Consider the following 18,328-nt stretch of genomic DNA (forward strand, 5'->3'; position numbering starts at 1 on the left):
TGTTGTCTGGAAAAATTTAAAAGCAAGAATAAAAATGACGAAAGTCAGTTTGCTTTCTCTTATCTGTCATCATCACCACCTACCAGCAATTCTGAACAACATCGGGGATCCAATACTCCCTCCCCACTGTGACGGGCAGCCCCCCACCAGACATGCCCCTTGCTTGGACTGCTTGCCGATGGCTGCCAGCCTGGGGGTGGGGGGATGCAGGCCCAAAAGCACCCCTTCCACCTTCACAGCAATAAGCCAGAATGACCTTTGTGAAAAAACACTGAAGAAGTTTGACAAAACTCCTCCCTCAACCCTATTTCTTCCCAGCTGCTGGTGTTCAGCTTCTCAGCCAAACTTGGAGAGCTTTCTCTCAGCTATCTCAGCTCCCTACCCTCATGTCCCTTCCTTCCAGTCTCTTCCTTCTCTACTGCAATCTGGCTCCCGCCTCCTTGCCCCTGGTGGCCCCAGACCAGGTCATGGCGGCCCTCCCTGCACCCTGCGGGGCAGCTTTGCTGCCTGCATAGTGGGACCCCGCTGACCCGGCTCGCTGGGGCTGCTGAGACCCCGCTCCTGCCTTTCTGTTCTACCTCTGTGGTCCGCCTCAGCACGAGAGGGCTACTTCTCTGTCCTCAAGGGCGGGTACTTCCAGACCACCCCTGGGCCCCCCTCTTCTCACTGTGCACGTGCTTCCTGGAGACCTCACCCATGCCCTTGGCTCCCCCAGTTTTCCCCTCTTTTCGGGCCCCCAGGCCCCTCAGCTTCAGCCTGGACCCCTGCTGCTGGGGTCCCCTGGCTCCTCATCCTTCTCTGACCCTTCTCTGAACCACGTCTTACTCTTTCTTGAGTTTGGAGCTTCCAGGGCCCCACAGAGCCACCGGCTCTAGCCCTGCCCCGGGCCCTGCAGATTCCGCTTCTCCAATTTTCTTTCTCCTGAGGGTAGAAATTTCATACACACAGAAGAAGATATAAATAAACACATAATACATACATAAAATAAGTACATAAATAAGACATTAAAAATATAAACAGCCATGTACCAGTCACTCAGTTTTAAAAAACAGAGCACAAGGAATTCCTCTGAAGGCCTTGGTGCTAGTCCCCAACTGTATCTCTCTCCCTCTCTCCAAGGAAAACCACTCATCTGAACTTTCTCTCCTTCCCTTACTTTTCCTGATACTTTTATTGCCGAAATAAATGGCTCTCAACCATATGCTCAGTTGCTTACCAAGGTTGGGGGAGGGGTGGGGATTGGAAGTAGCTGTCTTTGCAAGGAGAATTCCATCAATAACACTCAGAATTGTTGATGTATGGGGATAATTCAAAGCAGACCGAGTTTTAGTTCATTTTCTTGTTTTCCATTTCTTTACAAATGATCTACCTTTTCATTGCCTGCCCACTCCACTTTCCTATACCACTAAGTACATTTGTAAAAATCTGAGCTTTGCATAAGTGGTATCTGCTATATATGGTCTCCAGTAATTTGCTGGTTTTGTTCAATATTGTAATTTTGAGATCCTGTTGATGCATGGAGTATAGTTAACTCATTTTCACTGCTGCATCACATTCCAATGTATGATATGTCCCCCATTTTCATAGGCATTCTTCTGGAGCTAGCTATCTTGGTCAGTTTTAGCTCCCGTTATTATAAACACTGCTATTAGAAACGTTCTTGGGGTGCCTGGGTGGCTCAGGTGGTTAAGCGTCTGCCTTCAGCTCAGGTCATGATCCCAGGGTCCTGGGATGGAGCCCCGCATCGGGCTCCAGGTTGAGCGGGAGCCATCGTCTTCCTCTCCCACTCCCTCTGCTTGTATTCTCTCTCTCTCTATCTCTCTGTCAAATAAATAAATAAAATCTTAAAAAAAGAAAGGAAAGAAAAGAAACGTTCTGTCTGTGGCTTCGGAGAAAGATGCGTAAAAATATCTCTAGGCTCTGGATCCAGTTGCAGAATAATGGAGTCATAGGGTGAATTAATCTTGGCTTTACAAGATCAGGCCAAACTGTTTTAAGTAATTCCAAGAATTTATACTCCCAGCTGCAGTGTATGAGCTACTCTTGCTCCGCATTCTTGCCAGTAAGTGGAATCATCAGACTCTGTTATTTTTCCCAATCTAGTGATATCTGAGTATGTTTTAATGAGCAAATCCCTAATTACTAGTAAGGTTGAATGTTTTCTCACATATTCATTTGCCATTCATATTTCCTCTTCTGAGAAATATTTTTTCATGTATTTTGCCTGATTTCCCATGATCTTGTTATTGATTTATAGCAGTTTTACTACCCCCCCCACATGCACGCATGCTCACATGTCTATTTAGGAAACACATTCTTTGTTCCTGAGATGTTACAAATGTCTTCTTCAGATTTATGGCTTTTATTTTCACTTTTTTGGTTTTGATAAGCAGAGGTTTTACATTTTAGTGAGGCCCAGTTTAGCAATGTATTTTCTAAAATGTCTAGTGTTTCTTTAGTGTCTTTTTTGCTGGCTTAAGAAACCCATCTGCCTCTGCTGTTTTAAAGATATTCTTCTATATTAATTTGTAAAAATGTGAAGTGTTGCTTAACCTACCTGACCTAACTTTGGTCTGTTGTCAGGCTAGAATTCAACTTCATTTTTGCCCCATACGGACAACCAGTTGTTCCTAGTAATTTGCACTGTCACTTATACTTCATCTCTGGGTCCTTGTGGAGGCTCTGTGTTCAGTACTATTAGCTTGTCTATCCTATCCTTGTCCAAATGGTACCCTGCTTAGTCACTATAGCTTTATAAAGTATGTTGATACCTAGTTGAGCGAGTCCCCACCTTCTTTCCCTTAAGGAATGTCTTGGCTACTCTAGGTTCTGTATTATCATATATACATTGTAAAATCACTTTGTTAAGATGCATGAAGAATTCAACGGACTCATTTGAAATTACATAAATATTAGTACTTATATTCCTATGGATGAACAGAACACAACTCTCCCCCCCACTTAGGTCTTCCTTAATTTTTTTTTTTTTTTGACTATTCAGCCTAATTAGCCCTCGCTGCCCCAACAGAAAAAGCTCCAGATTTCAATGGTTTCACACAATAAGGGTTTATTCCAGCTCAAGTAAATTCCTGTGCAGGCCAGGCAGCCCCTGTCTTCACAGATGTCAGCTGGAACCCCCCAGTCCTCTGATCACTGTGCGAGGAGCAGAGACAACTGGAAGAGAGGAGTGATTCTGAACCCCTTCTCTCCAGCAGCGACACACTTCACTTCCTCTCATAGTCTGTTGTCACTTGGCCACTATGTAACTGCCAAGGATGCTGTGAAATGTGAGGGAGCGTATGGGATATTTGCTGGGCATTAACTGTCTCTGCCAAATCTTTCACACGGCTTTATAGTTTTCTTCATGATGATTTGTACGTGTTGTTAGATTTATTCCTTGTACTTCGATCATTATGTTGTGATTGCTGATTGTATCTATATGCTTCATGGAGGCTGAGTTTTGACAAATGTACACAGTCCTATAACTACCCCTAACTGTTAAGATTGAGAACATTTCCATCGCTCGTCTAAACCCTTATGTTCCTTTGCAGTCAATCCCTGTCCTCCCACTCCTGGCCCCTGGCAGTCTGCCTCTGTCACTAAAGTTTTGTTTTTTCTAGAATTTCATATAAATGGAATCATAAAATATGTGTCTCTTGTGTCTGATTTCTTTCATTTAGTCTTAAGCTTTTAAGATCTGTCCGTGTTATGTATATCGCACAGCCACACTCTCTTTATGGATAAGCTGCAATGTGTTTACTCATTCCCTAACTGCAGAACACTTGGGTTGTTTCCAGTCTTTAATTATTCAGAATAAAGCTCCTATGAACGTCCATGTTCAAGTCTTCATGTGGACATGGATTTTCATTAACCTTGAATAAAGAACTATGGCACCTGGATATCTCAGTTAAACAACTGACTTGGTTTCAGCAGGGGTCATGATCTCCGGGTTGTGACATTAAGCCCTGAGCCCCAAGGTAGAATCTGTTTGTCCCCCTCCCTCTCCCTCTCCCCCTGCTCACTGCCCCCTCAAATACATAAGTAAAATCTTTTAAAAAATAAATATCAGGGGTGCCTCGGTGGTTCAGTGGGTTAAGGCCTCTGCCTTCGGCTCAGGTCGTGATCCCAGGGTCCTGGGGTCAAGCCCCGCATCGGGCTCTCTGCTCAGTGGGGAGCCCGCATCCCCCACCCCCTGCCTGTCTCTCTGCCTGCTTGTGATCTCTGTCAAATAAATAAATAAATCTTTAAAAGATAAATAAATAAATAAATAGATAGATAAATATCAGAGTGGCATTGCTGGGTCATATGGTAAGTATATGTTTAACTTTATAAGAAACTGCTAGATTATTTTTTGAGCTGGAATACTGTTTTGCATTCCCATCCACCAGCAGCTGTATAAGAGTTCTGGTTATTGCACATCCTTGCACCAATTGATATGGTCGGTCTTTTATTTTTACCATCAAGAGGTTGTGTTAGGTTAACTCCCGGTTTTAACCTGCATTTCCATAATAACTAAAGTGCTGAGCATCTTTTCAGGTGTTTATTTGCTATCAATATTTGTACTTTGGTAATGTGACCATTCCAATCTTTACCCATTGGTTTTTGCTTGTATTCTGAATACATTATTAAGTTATAAATAATATATTCAGAATACAAGCCCTTTATAACATGTATGTTTTGTAAATATTTTCTTCTAGCTTATGGCTTACCTTTTCATTTTCTTAACCATGCCTTTCAACACTTTTTTTAAAAAGATTTTATTGATTTACTTGACAGACAGAGATCACAAGTAGGCAGAGAGGCAGGCAGAGAGAGAGGAGGAAGCAGGCTCCCTGCTGAGCAGAGAGCCCGATGTGGGGCTCCATCCCAGGACCCTGGGATCATGACCTGAGCCGAAGGCAGAGGCTTTAACCAACTGAGTCACCCAGGTGCCCCCTTTTCAACATTTTTTTAAAGCTTTATTTATTTATTTTAGAGAGGGAAAGAGAGAGAGCATGAGCAAGAGGGGCAGAGGGAGAGGGAAAAAGAGAATCTCAAGGAGACTCCATGGCCAGCATGAGCCTGAAGTGGGGCTCAATCTCACCACCCTGAAACTATGACCTGAACCGAAAGAAAGAATCAGGTATTTAACCGACTAAGTCACCCAAGTGCCCCAAGAGGTAAACATTTTCAATTTTGATCATGTTCAACTTACTGAATTTTTCTTTTATGATTCATGACTTTGAACAAGGGAATTAAAAGGGTATACTAGAAAATATTTACTTAACACAAAGGAAGGCAGTAACAGAGAATGGAAGGACAAAAAAAAAAGACATAGAAAACAAATAGCAAAATGCCATGTGTAAATCCTACCTTATCAGCAATTATATAAAATGCAAATAGTAAACATTCAAATTAAAAAGCAGAAATTGGCAGAATGAATAATACAACTCTATAATTTTGATAGATATGTATTAATATATAATATAATCAAAATATATTATAAATACATTAATATGTATTAATATATTTATATGTTAAATAATACTCCTTGTTGATGTATTATTTAATATATTAAACATATACTATACATATAAAATTTCAACTCTATGCTGTCTATGAGAGACACATATCTGATATTCAAAGACACAAGTTGAAAGGATGTGAAAAGATACATCATACAAATTTTAGCCAAAAGGGAGCTGGAATGTCTATATTAATAACAAAGTGTATTTTAAGACAAAACAGGTAGTAAAGACAAAGAATATTTTAAAATGAAAAAAGGCTCAATCTATGAAAAAGATTTAACAATTAAAAACACATATACACCTAACAACAGAGCCCCAAAATCCATGAAGCAAATCTGACATAATGGAAGGGAGAAATAGATAACTCAACAACAACAGTTGTAGACTTTAATACCCACTTTCAACAACAGGTAAAATGACTGGATAAACAATCAGGAAGGAAACAGAAAATTTGAACACCACAAACCAACTAGATTTAACAGGCATCTAGTACACCCCACCTGACAACAGCAAAATACGTATTTTCTCAAGTACCCATGGAACATTCTCCAGGATAGAACAGGTGTTAGCCACAAAACAAGTCTCAAAAGAGTTAAAATCATACAAAGAATAGTCTCTGATGACCATATAGCGAGATTAGAAGTTCATAACAGAAGGAAATCTGCAGGGGCGCCTGGGTGGCTCTGTGGGTTAAAGCCTCTGCCTTTGGCTCAGGTCATGATCTCAGGGTCCTGGGATAGAGCCCCTGCACCGGGCTCTCTGCTCAGCAGGGAGACTGCTTCCCTTCCTCGCTCTCTCTGCCTGCCTCTCTGCCTATTTGTGATCTCTGTCTGTCAAATAAATAAATAAATTTCTTAAAAAAACAAAAAAGAAGGAAATCGGCAAAATTTGCAACTGTATGAAAATTAAACAAAAGACTTCTAAATAACAATAGGCTCAAAGAAGAAATCACAATGAATATTAGAAAGTAAACTGAGATGAATGGAAACAAAACGCAGCATACCAAAACTTATGGGGTGCAGCAAAAGCAGTGTTCAGAGAGAAATTTATAGCAAATAAGCTACCACAGTTTAAAAAAGACCTTAAATCAATAACCTCAACATTCACCTTAGGAAACTTGGAAAAGAAAAACAAACTAAACAAATCAGGTAGATGGAAGGAAATAATAAAGATTAGAGCAGAAATACAAAAAAATGTTACAGGAATCAGCAAAACCAAAAGTTGCTCCTTTGAAAAGATCAATAAAATAGACAAATTTTGACAGTTTGACAACTGACCCCATTGGAGACTGTTAGGCAATCAAGTCCAGTTGCAAAATGAGGTAATATGTACATATGTACTCTTTGCAAAATGCACATCGTTTTGTATAAAGTAGATTTAGAGAGAGTATTAATGTGCTGTTGACACTCTCAGTAGAGAGAGTAATTTTCCCCCTGGTAATTTTGACAAAATTGCCATTTTGGAACCTCCCAAGTAGCAATTTTTTTTTTTTAATTTTTGTGAACAAACTTGAATTGTAGTTTCTTTGATCTGACCATCAATAACTTTAACAAAGATCTGAGTTTTTCAAGGGAAGTTTTCTTATGCAAATGTTATAATTTTACCTCATTTGTGACATCAAATTAACCCTGTTAATGCTATATAAAGAAAATGGACTCATAACTTGGCATTAAAAAAAAAATCTAGTGGCGTCTGGGTGGCTCAGTTGGTTAAGCGGCCGCTTTGGCTTAGGTCATGGTTTAGGGGTCCTGGAATTGGGCCCCACATCAAGGTTCTCACTCAGCAGGGAGCCTGCTTCTACCTGTTTTTGCCCATGCTCCTTCTCTCTCTCTCAAATAAATAAGTAAAATCTTTTAAAAAATAATAAAAAAAATCTAGGCTGCCAACCAACCAACCACAACAACAAAAAACCAGAGAAGAGAATGAGCGAGAAAACTCGAAATACTAACAGGAAGGAGAGAGGGGATATTACTATTTACCTAAAAGAAAAAGGAACAGAGGGGTGAACCGTGGACAGCTGTATGCCAACAAATTAGATAACCCCAAGAAATGGGGCAAATTCTTAGAAATATACAAACTACCAAAACTGAATCAAGAAGAAATAGAGAATCTGAATAGATCTATAACAAGTAGAGAGATTAAGTTAGTAATAAAACTTCCCTTAAAAAAAAAAATAGTCCAGGACCAGATGGCCTCACTGGAGAATTCTACCAAATGCTTATAAAACAATTAACACCAATCCTTCAAAACGGAAGAGGAGGGAACACTTCCCTATCTACGAGGCCAGGATTACACTGATCAGTAAAATCAGATTTAAAAAATATATATAAGAAACCCTACATGCCCAAATCCCTTATGAATACGGACACAAAAATCTTCAACGAATCTCAAGGGAGATGATAATTTTTACTTACTTTTTAAATACGTCAGTGCCAGTCAGTTTTCCTGATAGCCTGGAAGCTTCCCTGACAGCGCTCTGGCTGTGGGCAGGGTTAGCTACCTCCCTCCGGCATCTCCTGCCTTCCAGGTTCCTGGTGTTAGGATCCTGCTTAGGGGAGGAAGCACTAGCTTCCATTTTCATTTGCCACTTGGGGGTCAGTTTTTTGGTCCTCTGTGAGGGAAATCCTTTACTTTCTTTTTGAGCCAATCATTTCTAAGTTGTAATTTAGCCGGTATCTGAACTTCCCCTGCTCTATGGATCTAGTGGAAGCAGGAATTCTTCTTAGTGGAATTCTCGTGAATTCCCCACCATCCTCAGTGTTGACTTACTCCGTGACCCCCGCATGCTGCAGTCAGGGTTGAACATTCCTTCCTTTACCAGATCATCACTCTGCTGGGTCTCAGCACTTGTGCTGGGTGGTCATTTCTGTCTGTGAAATGTCTGTGTTCCCCTCTAGACTGTGAACACGTTAACAGAGATAGTCTTAATCATTTTGTATCCCTGGTGCCTGGCACGAGGTGGAGACTTGGGGGTATTTGTGAAGCCATGAATGATTCCCAGCTTCTTGGGTAAAGAAGACCCTTTTCTGACTGGTCACAAATATCCCTCTTCTCACACCAGCTGCCCATGGGCAAGATCTCTTTGGCTCCAGTTCCAGCCAGTTTCCCTTCTCTGTGTTAGTCTAGAATGTTCATCAGCTGGTTCTCCTGCCATGTCCTAGGCAACTTTGTCCATGGGAGTTTGATCCATCATTTTGTCTTCAAGAGTAGGTCTGCCTTCCTGGTTTCTTTCGAAAAGCTGCCTGGAATTCTCAGGAAGACCTGGGTTTGGGGTTTATGAAAGGAACCAGCTTATTCTTACCTCACTAGGATGGACCCTCCCCAGTGGTACCTGGCCAACCAAACCCAGCATGATGGGGCCCAGAATCACCACTGCACTGTTCCAGGGATTCTGGGGAGGATAGCACCATCTCTGTTCACCCTCTGTATCCTCTGCTCTGGCCCACTGGGACGCCAGGGCTTAATGCAATGACAGCAGGCTGAGCACAGTCCTAGAGGCCCCGGCCTTAGCAGGAACAGGGGTGGCTGAGACTTGTTCTTGAAGCGATGCTGATGGCCACATGAAGTGAGCAGCCTCCCAGCTCTGCAGATGCTCCTCCCCACTCCAGATAGATGGTCTCATAGTAATTCCAATACTCAGCTCAGCCTTACGTCCTCTGAGAAGCCTGTCGGAGTGTGTGCTCCTGGGATGAGTTAGGATGTTGTCCAATTCCCCCAGCACTGGGCCATGGTATCTTCAAGTCCATCTTCCTCAGCTAAGTTCATTCAGTGAATACCTATAGTGTACTAGGCACTGGGATGGAGAATTCAAAAACTAGGATTAGTGTTTTCCTTGAGGAGTTCATCTTGGTGTCTTGGAAAAGACAGAAATATGAATAAGAACAATCAGAGGACCAGATGGTTATGTTGGGTCCTTAAAGATGGATAGAAATTTACTGGGCATAGAAAGCCAGTCATGAGGGTTGTGGGTAGGGTGACAATGTGAGGCAAAGGGAAGGGTCTAGAGGTTAGACATCATGGCTTAGGCTGTAAGTGCAAATTGCAAATAAATGTCAAGAGGCAAACGGGGCCGCGTTGATCTCTTTTCCGCAGGGCAGGTGATGGAGAAGTGATTGCAGGGTGCTGAGCATGGGACAGAGGCCAGATCTGAGTTAGAAAAGTCACCCTTGTATTTGTGTGGAGGCTGGAGAGACAGAAGTAGGGGGTCAGCAAGGAGTCTGTCCCACACGCGATAAAGAGGAGCCATTTTGGGGGACACTTGAGAGAGACCTGCAGGATTCGCTGAGCGGTGTGCTGTGGTGTTGAGGGGAGAGTTTAGAACAGCTCTCAGATCTCTCCTTTGGGAGACCAGGTCCAGAGAAGAAGGCAGACCCATTAATGAGAGACAGGCAGGTAGCATACGTACCCATCAGGTGGCAGGCCACTGCTCCAGGGCACTGGGATGGAGGGGGTGGAAATCTACGACTGCAACCGAGACACTAGCTGAAGTCAGCCTGCCTCTTAAAATCAGAATAAAGCTGACTGGCTTTCACATTCCTTGACCTGTGAAAGGTCTCACACCCTTCCCCCTGCCCCCTGGATTTCTGTGAATTCTCCGGTTTAGGTTTGTTTGTTTTGATCATTTCCAGCTCTGGGCTACTGTTTCTGGTGATCCAATCCCATTTATGGTCACCCTCACATGCCAGATCTGTGGTCTGCCCATCCCCACATTGTTCCACCTGCCCCTTTTCTTGTTGGGGGGAAGCCAGTAACTCATGCCAGGCCTTGTGGACATGGCAGACTTCGTGCAAGATCTGGGGAGTCAGAGGGGCTTTGTTTCTAGTTGTGCAAGGAGCAGACAGTCTTAAATTACTCTCCGACCGTCCCATTTGAAAAAGCACTTTGGGCACCTTAAGGGCAGCCATTTCCTGCTGGGGCTACCTTCCCACCTCGCCCCTCACTCTTTCACCGTCTTGCTGGTACCTGCTGCCAGCACACCCCCACCCCTGACATCATGTCAGGAGATTCTGAATTCCTCTTACTCTATAGTGCAGCAAGAGCTCCTTCTAACCCTTCCCAGCTCAGCTCCAGGCTCATCTTTTCACTTCTAAAACCCATCAAGTTCCTCCTTGTTGAGTAAAAGAGTGTTTTGGGATGAACACCACCCCTTCTGCTTAGAAAATGTTTGCAGTTTTAAATAGCACTTTTTCAACATTACGTACTTTTCAAAGATTATGAAAAATGTAAAGTATTCTTTTCCTTCAACTAGTCTCTCCCACCTCTTTTCGTAGCTCCTCTGGTGAACCTCCTCCTTTGGTAGCTGGAAACCCAAGGTGAAGAGTTGCACCTGCTCTCTGGGGGCCCTCTTGGCTCCCTGCTTCTCTCTCCCTGCCCATACCCCCTTCCCCATCAACTTGATGGTGTGTTCAGCGATGTTCTCCAGTCTTTCCTGGTGATACCACACCCCTGGTATGGGAAAATGGCTGAAATTAGGAGGGACGGATGGACTGGGGAAAGAGCCTCGTTCATAATGTTCATCTTAGAACCAATCTGGAGGACATCCTTGCCCTAGTTCCCAGTACCAAGTTGGTCACTGTGGCATCAGCATCATTTCTTAGGACTGCCAGGCGCACAGGTCTTTGTTATCTTTCAAGTTCACCCCAGGACACCAAAGGGCCATGGCTGCTGGAATGGGAGGGTCCTGGCACAGCAACAAGAGAGACCTATTAGGATCCCTCCAAATGAGGGGTGGGGAGGTATTTGTGTGGGAAACCTTCCAACATGCTCCTGGTCCTGAGTCCTCAGGACCGTCCATCCATCCAGGAGATAAGCATCTGCCCTTGTCAGAAACTGCCCCAGCACCAGGTGTTTGGAGAGGAGGAATTAACACGTCCCCACAATCCACAGTCTGGTGGAAAAAGACTCAGAGCAACATATCGCTGTAAAACGTGCCAAGAGCTCCATCTAGGGATACAGAGGAGGATGAGCACTGGCAGGTTGTCCGGCTGTTACAGCAGGCGCGGCGCTGGGAGGGGGGGGGGTCCACGTGCAATACTATGATGCCTGTTTCACCATCACTTTCTGTGGCTAGAATGCTGGGTGCACCCAGCGCTGGGGGGCCGGCCTGGAGAACTCGGCAGACCAGCACAGACATTAGCACTGAGAGCTCTGACGCCATCCAGAGGTCACTAATGGCAATGACGAGATTTGGATTTAAGGAGGTACATTCAGCAGCAGAGCAGAAGTGCTGGGGTTGAGGGAGCCGCTGGTAAGGACGTGGGGCTCCTTGTCCTCCACTTGATTGCCAGTCGTGGAGGGGAGGGCCTACGGCTGCTGTGCTCACCATTATTCCAAGTCTAGACCCTCAGATACTGTAAGAAATCTCACAGCGTTATGGACTGAATATCTGTATCCCCAAATTCACATATTGAAATCCTAATTCCCAATGGGATGGTATTGGAAGGTGGGACCTTTGGGAAGTGATTAGGTCACGAGGGTGGAGCCCCCACAAAGGGGATCGGTGCTCTTAGAAAAAGCCCCCAGAGATCTCTCTTGCCACGTGAGGCCATAGCAAGAAGATGGCATCTGGGAACCAGGAAGCAGGTCATCAGACTCCAGATCTGCTGCTACTTTGAGCTTGGACTTCCCAGCTTCCAGAATCATGAGAAATCACTGTTTGCTGTCTGAGGCGTTCAGGCTATCGTATTTTTGTTAGAGCAGCCCAAGCTAAGACATTGCAGGTGGACAGGAAGTGAGGCAGCCTGGCAAAGGCGGGTCCCAGAGCAGACCTGCTCCACATGTCACCCCAGAGAGATGGGCTGGGAGCGGAAGGCCTGGATCTGCACGGCTGCCGAAAGATCGAGCTGCGGCCAGGATGCTGCCACACCAGGGACTTGGCCTCTACACCTTCCAGGAGCACCTGCACTTCTCTGCCAGGGTCCCTTGGTTCTTTCTACCTTCTGTTCCTTGGCGTGGCTCAGTCCATGCAGGGCAGCGACGGTGGCATGGGGGGCAGGGACAGGATTCATCTTCAGGGCTGGCAGACAACCTGACTGTGACCTACCTGACCGCTGCCTACCTGACTGCAGCCTGCCGTCTCCCAGCTCACCCGCCACACCTCACTCAGGGCCCCTCAGAACTCCTGTCTTTAAGATTGTGAGGGCAACAGTGAAGTCATGTCGAGGCCGGGAACCAGGGATGCCAAAGCTCTTGTTTTCTTAAGGAAAAAGTAAACAAGTAAACAAACTCTTTGACCACACTGGAGTTTGATTGGATTAAAAAAGTGTATTGGATTTCCAATACTAAATAAAAACATGAAATTGTTTTTTAAAAAGCCATAGAGTTTACAGCATCAACTACAGAAAAGGCCAAACAAGTGTGTACAGAAACCAGTCCCCAGCAGCCCTCCAGGCCCCCCTCCAGCAGGCAACAAGGCAACAGACACGTTTGTTCCAAATCCTCCTGAAGGAAGCTGCCGAGCAGCAGCGCAACTAGGACATTACAAGACACACAATGGTTTAATCTCAAAAATCACAGGAATATGTAAGAAAATGTATTAAACTGTGAAAAGGTGCAATACAGAATAGCTTTCCTTTTTCTTAATTTTAAAAAATCCCCCAACTTTGAACAGTTATTTTATTTAAAAATAGGCCCCTCCCCCCGCCCCCGTTCTGCGGCAGTATCCAGGTGCCGAGGCCCTGAGGTAACACGAGTGTCAGGGTTCGCGGGAGGGAACGCCCCGAATACCGAGCACGTTTCTTTGGGCAAAAGGTAAGACAGCTTCTGGGGAATCTAGCCCTCCTGGTGTCCAGAGTGCTCTCCTCAGGACCAGTTTAAGTGCACTGGTTTTCCAGAATCCCACCTGGCACAGTCCTCTGTGACCGGCTGGCACGGCGGCAGGACTCCCGGCATTGCACTTCTCATTGCCCCCAAAATAATAAATACAGAGTTCATCTACAAAACCAAACATGTGTGAAGACCTCAAAAGGAGAAATAACGACTGTACAAAGGCAAGTGGGGTGTCTGTGGGGCCAGGGAAGAGCCCAGGGCCCCTGGGGCTGGTGGGCTGGGTACCCGCCTGTGGTCTCAGCAGCTGACCTCTTCCTGGCTACAGAAACAAAGCCTGATGCACCTTCCACACTGCCTTCTGGGGACTTGGGGGGAGTAGGGGAAGATGCCTGATGGTCAGTCCTGGATTTTGTTAATATTCTCAATATTTAAAAAAACAACCCACCTCAGCTCCTTACCTTTTTAAGACAAAGAACGTAAGGGCTGTTTGCAAAGGCAAAGGGCCTCCCAGCATGTCCCAGGAGCCTCCTGCTACCCCATGCTGATCAGGGGCTTCGCTGAGCTGCTGGGATGGAAGAGGCGGTGGTCACCTCCGCTGTCCCTGTCCCCTGCTACCTCCAGAACAATGTTCAGAAAGGAGCGGAGAGCCTTGGGGGTGCTGCAGACCCTGCCAGCCTCGTTCTTGTGAGTGCTTTCCCTAGGGGGCTCTGAAACACTGCAGCGAGAGCCAGACTGGCCAAGGACAGGAACTAGAGAGAAGCAAGGAGTCCTGTGAGGAAACCAAGTGCCTTTCTTTACCTCCCGCAACCCCCAGGGAACACATGGTGACAGCAGGAAGGGGCTTTGTCTTGCCCCCTGACTTTCCGGGAACGGCTGGGGCTCTTGGCCTGCTCCGCGTCACTCCAGAGATCGGAAGTGCGGCACTGGCTCCTCAGCATGGACATTCTCACCAGGATGTGACCCACTCATCAGGGCAGCTAAGTCCTCTAACTCACCTATTGCACAGAAGAATTTTTTAACAAGATCCAAACGAAAGTCCAGTTGCAACTTAGTGACAATAGAGATGGACATGCCAGGACAGGACGAAAAAGAAGATGCTTCCGTTCTCTGAAGGCTTCTGGAAGAAAGCACGACGACTGAAACATTCACAGACCTCAGCAGTCCCTCCACTTCCTATTCCCAATCCCCCGGCCCACCCCCACCCCAATACTTTGAAACTGCACAGAAAGCAACAAACAAGTCTTTTCAATGTTACATTTCATTCAAATAGATCTGTGATCTCACAGTGATGAGAGGAGAAAAGTCAGGCCTTTAATAATTATAATAAAAAATAATAAAAAAGCTTACAAACAGCAATGCAACATTTCCTCCCCCCTCAAAGTGATGGATTAACAGCTGGTAGAGGATGCAATGACTCGGAATTCAAAAATAAAAACAAAAAACAAGCCAACCCCTGGAACAACCCACACTGTCAATGACTTTCCATATGTAATTCAGACAAGTAGTCAAATGTCAACCACTTGTGGAGAACACCATGGACTCCCTTGGTTTTTGATAGTGTTTTTCTTTCGAAGGTAAAATAAAATAGGACACAAATAAAACTGTACGTGAATGCCAATGTCTACACTCCATGAAGGCGATGCGGCCGCAGTACGAAGACACAGCCTGACCACAAAATGAAATGTACGGTGCACTTCTTGCCTCTTCCCCGGACACAAAATTTTGGCCCATGGTGCCCAGTCCTGCAGGGTATCAGCAGGCAAAGGGAAGCCGCCTTGACAAGGGCTTCTTCCAGGACGACCAGGAGAAGGCAGGTGGCCGTGCCTGGAGCCGGCCCCACGCAGGGGCGCCGGCTGGTCTGCTTGCTCGCTCTGTGTTCTTAAGTGCTGTCCTCACGTGCTCTGTACAATCCTTGCTTTCCAGGCTCTGTCCCAAGACTTCTTGACCCAGGTCTGCAGTCAGGTCCTGGGGAAGGTCTCATGCTGTCGTGATGGCGTTTAGGTCCTTCATTAGTCCTTCCAGGTGGGCCATCTCTTTGGTCAGCTCATCTGGTTCATAGCTCTGGGGAAAGAGAAGGCACATAAGCCATCAGCACCGCTCCTGGCACAGAGGAGATGCTCAGGGATGTCTGCTCAACGTGTGAGTGCATCTGCTTCACACTTCTGGGCCTGCATACAACATAGTGTGACCGGCACACTCGCAGGCCACGGGACACACACCTGACATCCTGGCTGGGCTGGTGGCCCAGGAACTTACACTCTCGGAGTCTTCCAGCATCCTTGTGGTCTCCTGCACATCAGGGGCACTAGGCACCACCACTGGCATCGGAGGCCGGCTCCTTCCTAAAGTCCCAATGGAGGCCGTCTTCACCGAGTGAATGTGATGGTTCAGAGCTGAGGGGAAAGGGTATCATTAGGGGTGTGGCCGAGCTGCTCCCCCAGATCTCACAAAGGCAACTAAGGTCCAGATGCTGCTTCAGGGTGAGGGATGCACCCAGACCCAGTGCGCAGCTCTTGCTCTGAAAAGGCACTGCACTTGAGGGAAGGAGGGAGAAAGTGGCTTGAGAAACAGTTCCATTTGGCTTTAGAAAATTAGAAGTAAGGTCAAAATTCCTTTCACAATAATAAGACATTTTTGCCTCTGCGCTGATGGTATGAAAACAACAGTGGGTAAAACCGCTGCAGCCTGAGCATAAATTAGGGCAGTGGCACCAAACTGCAAAGTCATTCACGGACATGCCTAACATTAAAAAAAAAAAAAAAGGTTTAACTTAAGATCATCCTTAATAAAGTAATAAAAATTACTTTACTAAATCTTAACCTTGATTATACATCCTTTATCCTATGTGACAAAATGGAAAGTATGCATATAGTACTTCCGTCTATTACAGGACGGTGGCTGACTGGAGCTCAGGACCTTTGTGACAGCTTGAGTTACAAGAGGAACTGTGGCTTCTGTCATGAAACACCAATGTCAGTCCAAAGAAAGACTGACAGTCATACTAGTTATTCAGACTTGAGCACTGGGAAGCCATTTTCTAAATGGTAAGTAAAGTAAGCCAGTCACTTCAAGAAAAACAATGGACAGTTTTTATTGCCAATGATAAAATACAAGTTTCAAGTGAAAATTAGAATCTTGAAAAACTTGTATGTGCCACCAAGAGCTTGAAAGCCTCCCAATACTTACAGACTTTGGTGATATTAATAAATGTATTTTTACATTTTGTATAATGAACTGTGTTAAGTTTTGGAGGATCTGTATAACTTGCTGAACCAATATTTTCCAAATGATGTCCGATATCATGCATTCAAAGTACAAGATGGATGGATTTTCATGAAACAGAGTACAAACAGTTCATGGGTATGGTTATATTACATTACAAACAAACCCATAAGAAAATACAACTTCTTGTGTTTTGCTATAGTATTAAAAAAAGAATATCCAGTCTGAAAAGGTTACAAAAATACTCTTCCCTTTTCCAAATTCCTATCTGTGAGACCAGGTTTTCTTCTTACACTTCAACCAAAATAACATGTTACGACAGACTGAGTGCAGAAGCAGGTTTGAGAATCCAGCTCCCTCCTATTAAGCCAGACATTACAGGGATTTGTGAAAATACAAGACAATGGCACTTTTCTTTCTATATTTTTGTTTTGGAAAGTTATTTTTCATAAAAATATGCTATTTATTTTACATGATAGATTTGCTATTTTTAAATGAGTTAATAAAAGAGCTTAAAATTTTAATTTCTAATACACTAAATATTGGTAGATCTAGCCCATGTAAAGAAAAGCTCCTTCATGGTCTCAATAGGTTTTAAGACTATAAAGGGGTCCTGAGACCAAAAAGCTTGAAAACCACTGACTTACTCTAAAACAGACAATCATAACAGACGTGGAGAAGTAGGGGAAAGCATGCTTTTCAGGTTAGGTGCTTCGTGGGGACGAGGTGAACTTGAGGAACTGAATTCCATCCCATCTGAAGGGTCCCTTACTTCCATGTCTTGTCCTCCCCAATCCTTCCCTACCTTGTAGGAACCCTACAGAGGGAGGCATTTTGGGGAGGCTAAGTGGACTAGATCTGTTGTCCACACCTATAGCCACTGGATTTTACCACCAAGAATTCTGCACCCAAAACACGATTCAGAAAGCCAGCCCTCACTCCCCACAGTATTATTCTCTAGTTCATATGCATTGCCCAGGGAGGGGAGCCCATATACTTCTTGAAAGGGGCAATGACTTCCAGCTACTCTGAACTACTAGGATAAGCCTGGAAGGCATTTGCTATTATCAAAGAGGTGACTTGTGCCACAAGCCAGAGCCAAAGGGTCCTGCCAGTGGTGCTGCTGTCCTCACTCACCTTGCTGGGATAGTAACGGTGTGCTTGGCAGCGCGGGATCATAGGTGGGAGGGCCTGGGGGTGGGATTGCCGGCACAGCAAAGCTCTTCAATGGGTGGGAAGGGCGCACGTGGGCTGTAGGAAGACTCTGGCCTGAATCTTCCTCTTGGGAGCTTGCCAAGTAAGAGGAACTGGTAGCACCTTCAGGGTCCTGGTGATCAGTACAGCATGTTTGAGACGAGGAGGCTGGCATGGTGTCAGTGCTGGGGGTATTTCGAACGGACTCTACAGCAGGAAAGTCTAAATGTTAGCATTTCTTCTACCATTAAACACACGCGCATACCAGGGTTCTGGCTACTTCTAAGGGCCCCTGAAATCAGCTCAATAAGCTCAGGACCAGTGTTAGTCCAAGGGAACATGGATTAGCACCACTGCCAAGGCCAGGTAAGAATGGACTAATTCAAAAGAGTCCCAAACAACTTTGCCAACCAGCTGCTCTGCTGAAATGTTCTCGCCCACACAGCTAAGTGGTCACAGTTTTACAGCATTCTCCTGAGTACTTACTAGGGAGTAGACATAAAGGTTCCCGGGGCTATTGTCTATTAAGATGTGAATATAAAAGGAGATTAAAAACATCACTCATTGACTGACCGATGGTCTTAGAAACTGGTCTGTCATATAGATAACATGTCTGCCTTATAGATAACATGTCTGCC

General features: G+C 45.0%; 1 protein-coding gene across 3 annotated transcripts in view; it reads right to left on the reverse strand.

The window, feature by feature from the left end:
* Positions 1-12,753: 12,753 nt before the first annotated feature.
* NEO1 (neogenin 1) overlaps positions 12,754-18,328 on the reverse strand; it is a 240,935-nt gene continuing 235,360 nt past the window's right edge. For all 3 annotated transcript variants that reach the window (XM_080808312.1, XM_080808313.1, XM_080808311.1), the window contains 3 exons: positions 17,634-17,897; positions 15,531-15,667; positions 12,754-15,335 (listed from right to left, as the gene is read on the reverse strand). In XM_080808312.1, the coding sequence (XP_080664438.1) occupies positions 15,252-15,335; positions 15,531-15,667; positions 17,634-17,897 (485 nt within the window). In that variant the 3' untranslated portion in view covers positions 12,754-15,251. The remainder of the gene's footprint in view (positions 15,336-15,530; positions 15,668-17,633; positions 17,898-18,328) is intronic.

Source organism: Martes martes (genome assembly GCF_963455335.1).
Source record: "Martes martes genome assembly, chromosome: 7".
Classification (NCBI taxonomy): domain Eukaryota; kingdom Metazoa; phylum Chordata; class Mammalia; order Carnivora; family Mustelidae; genus Martes; species Martes martes.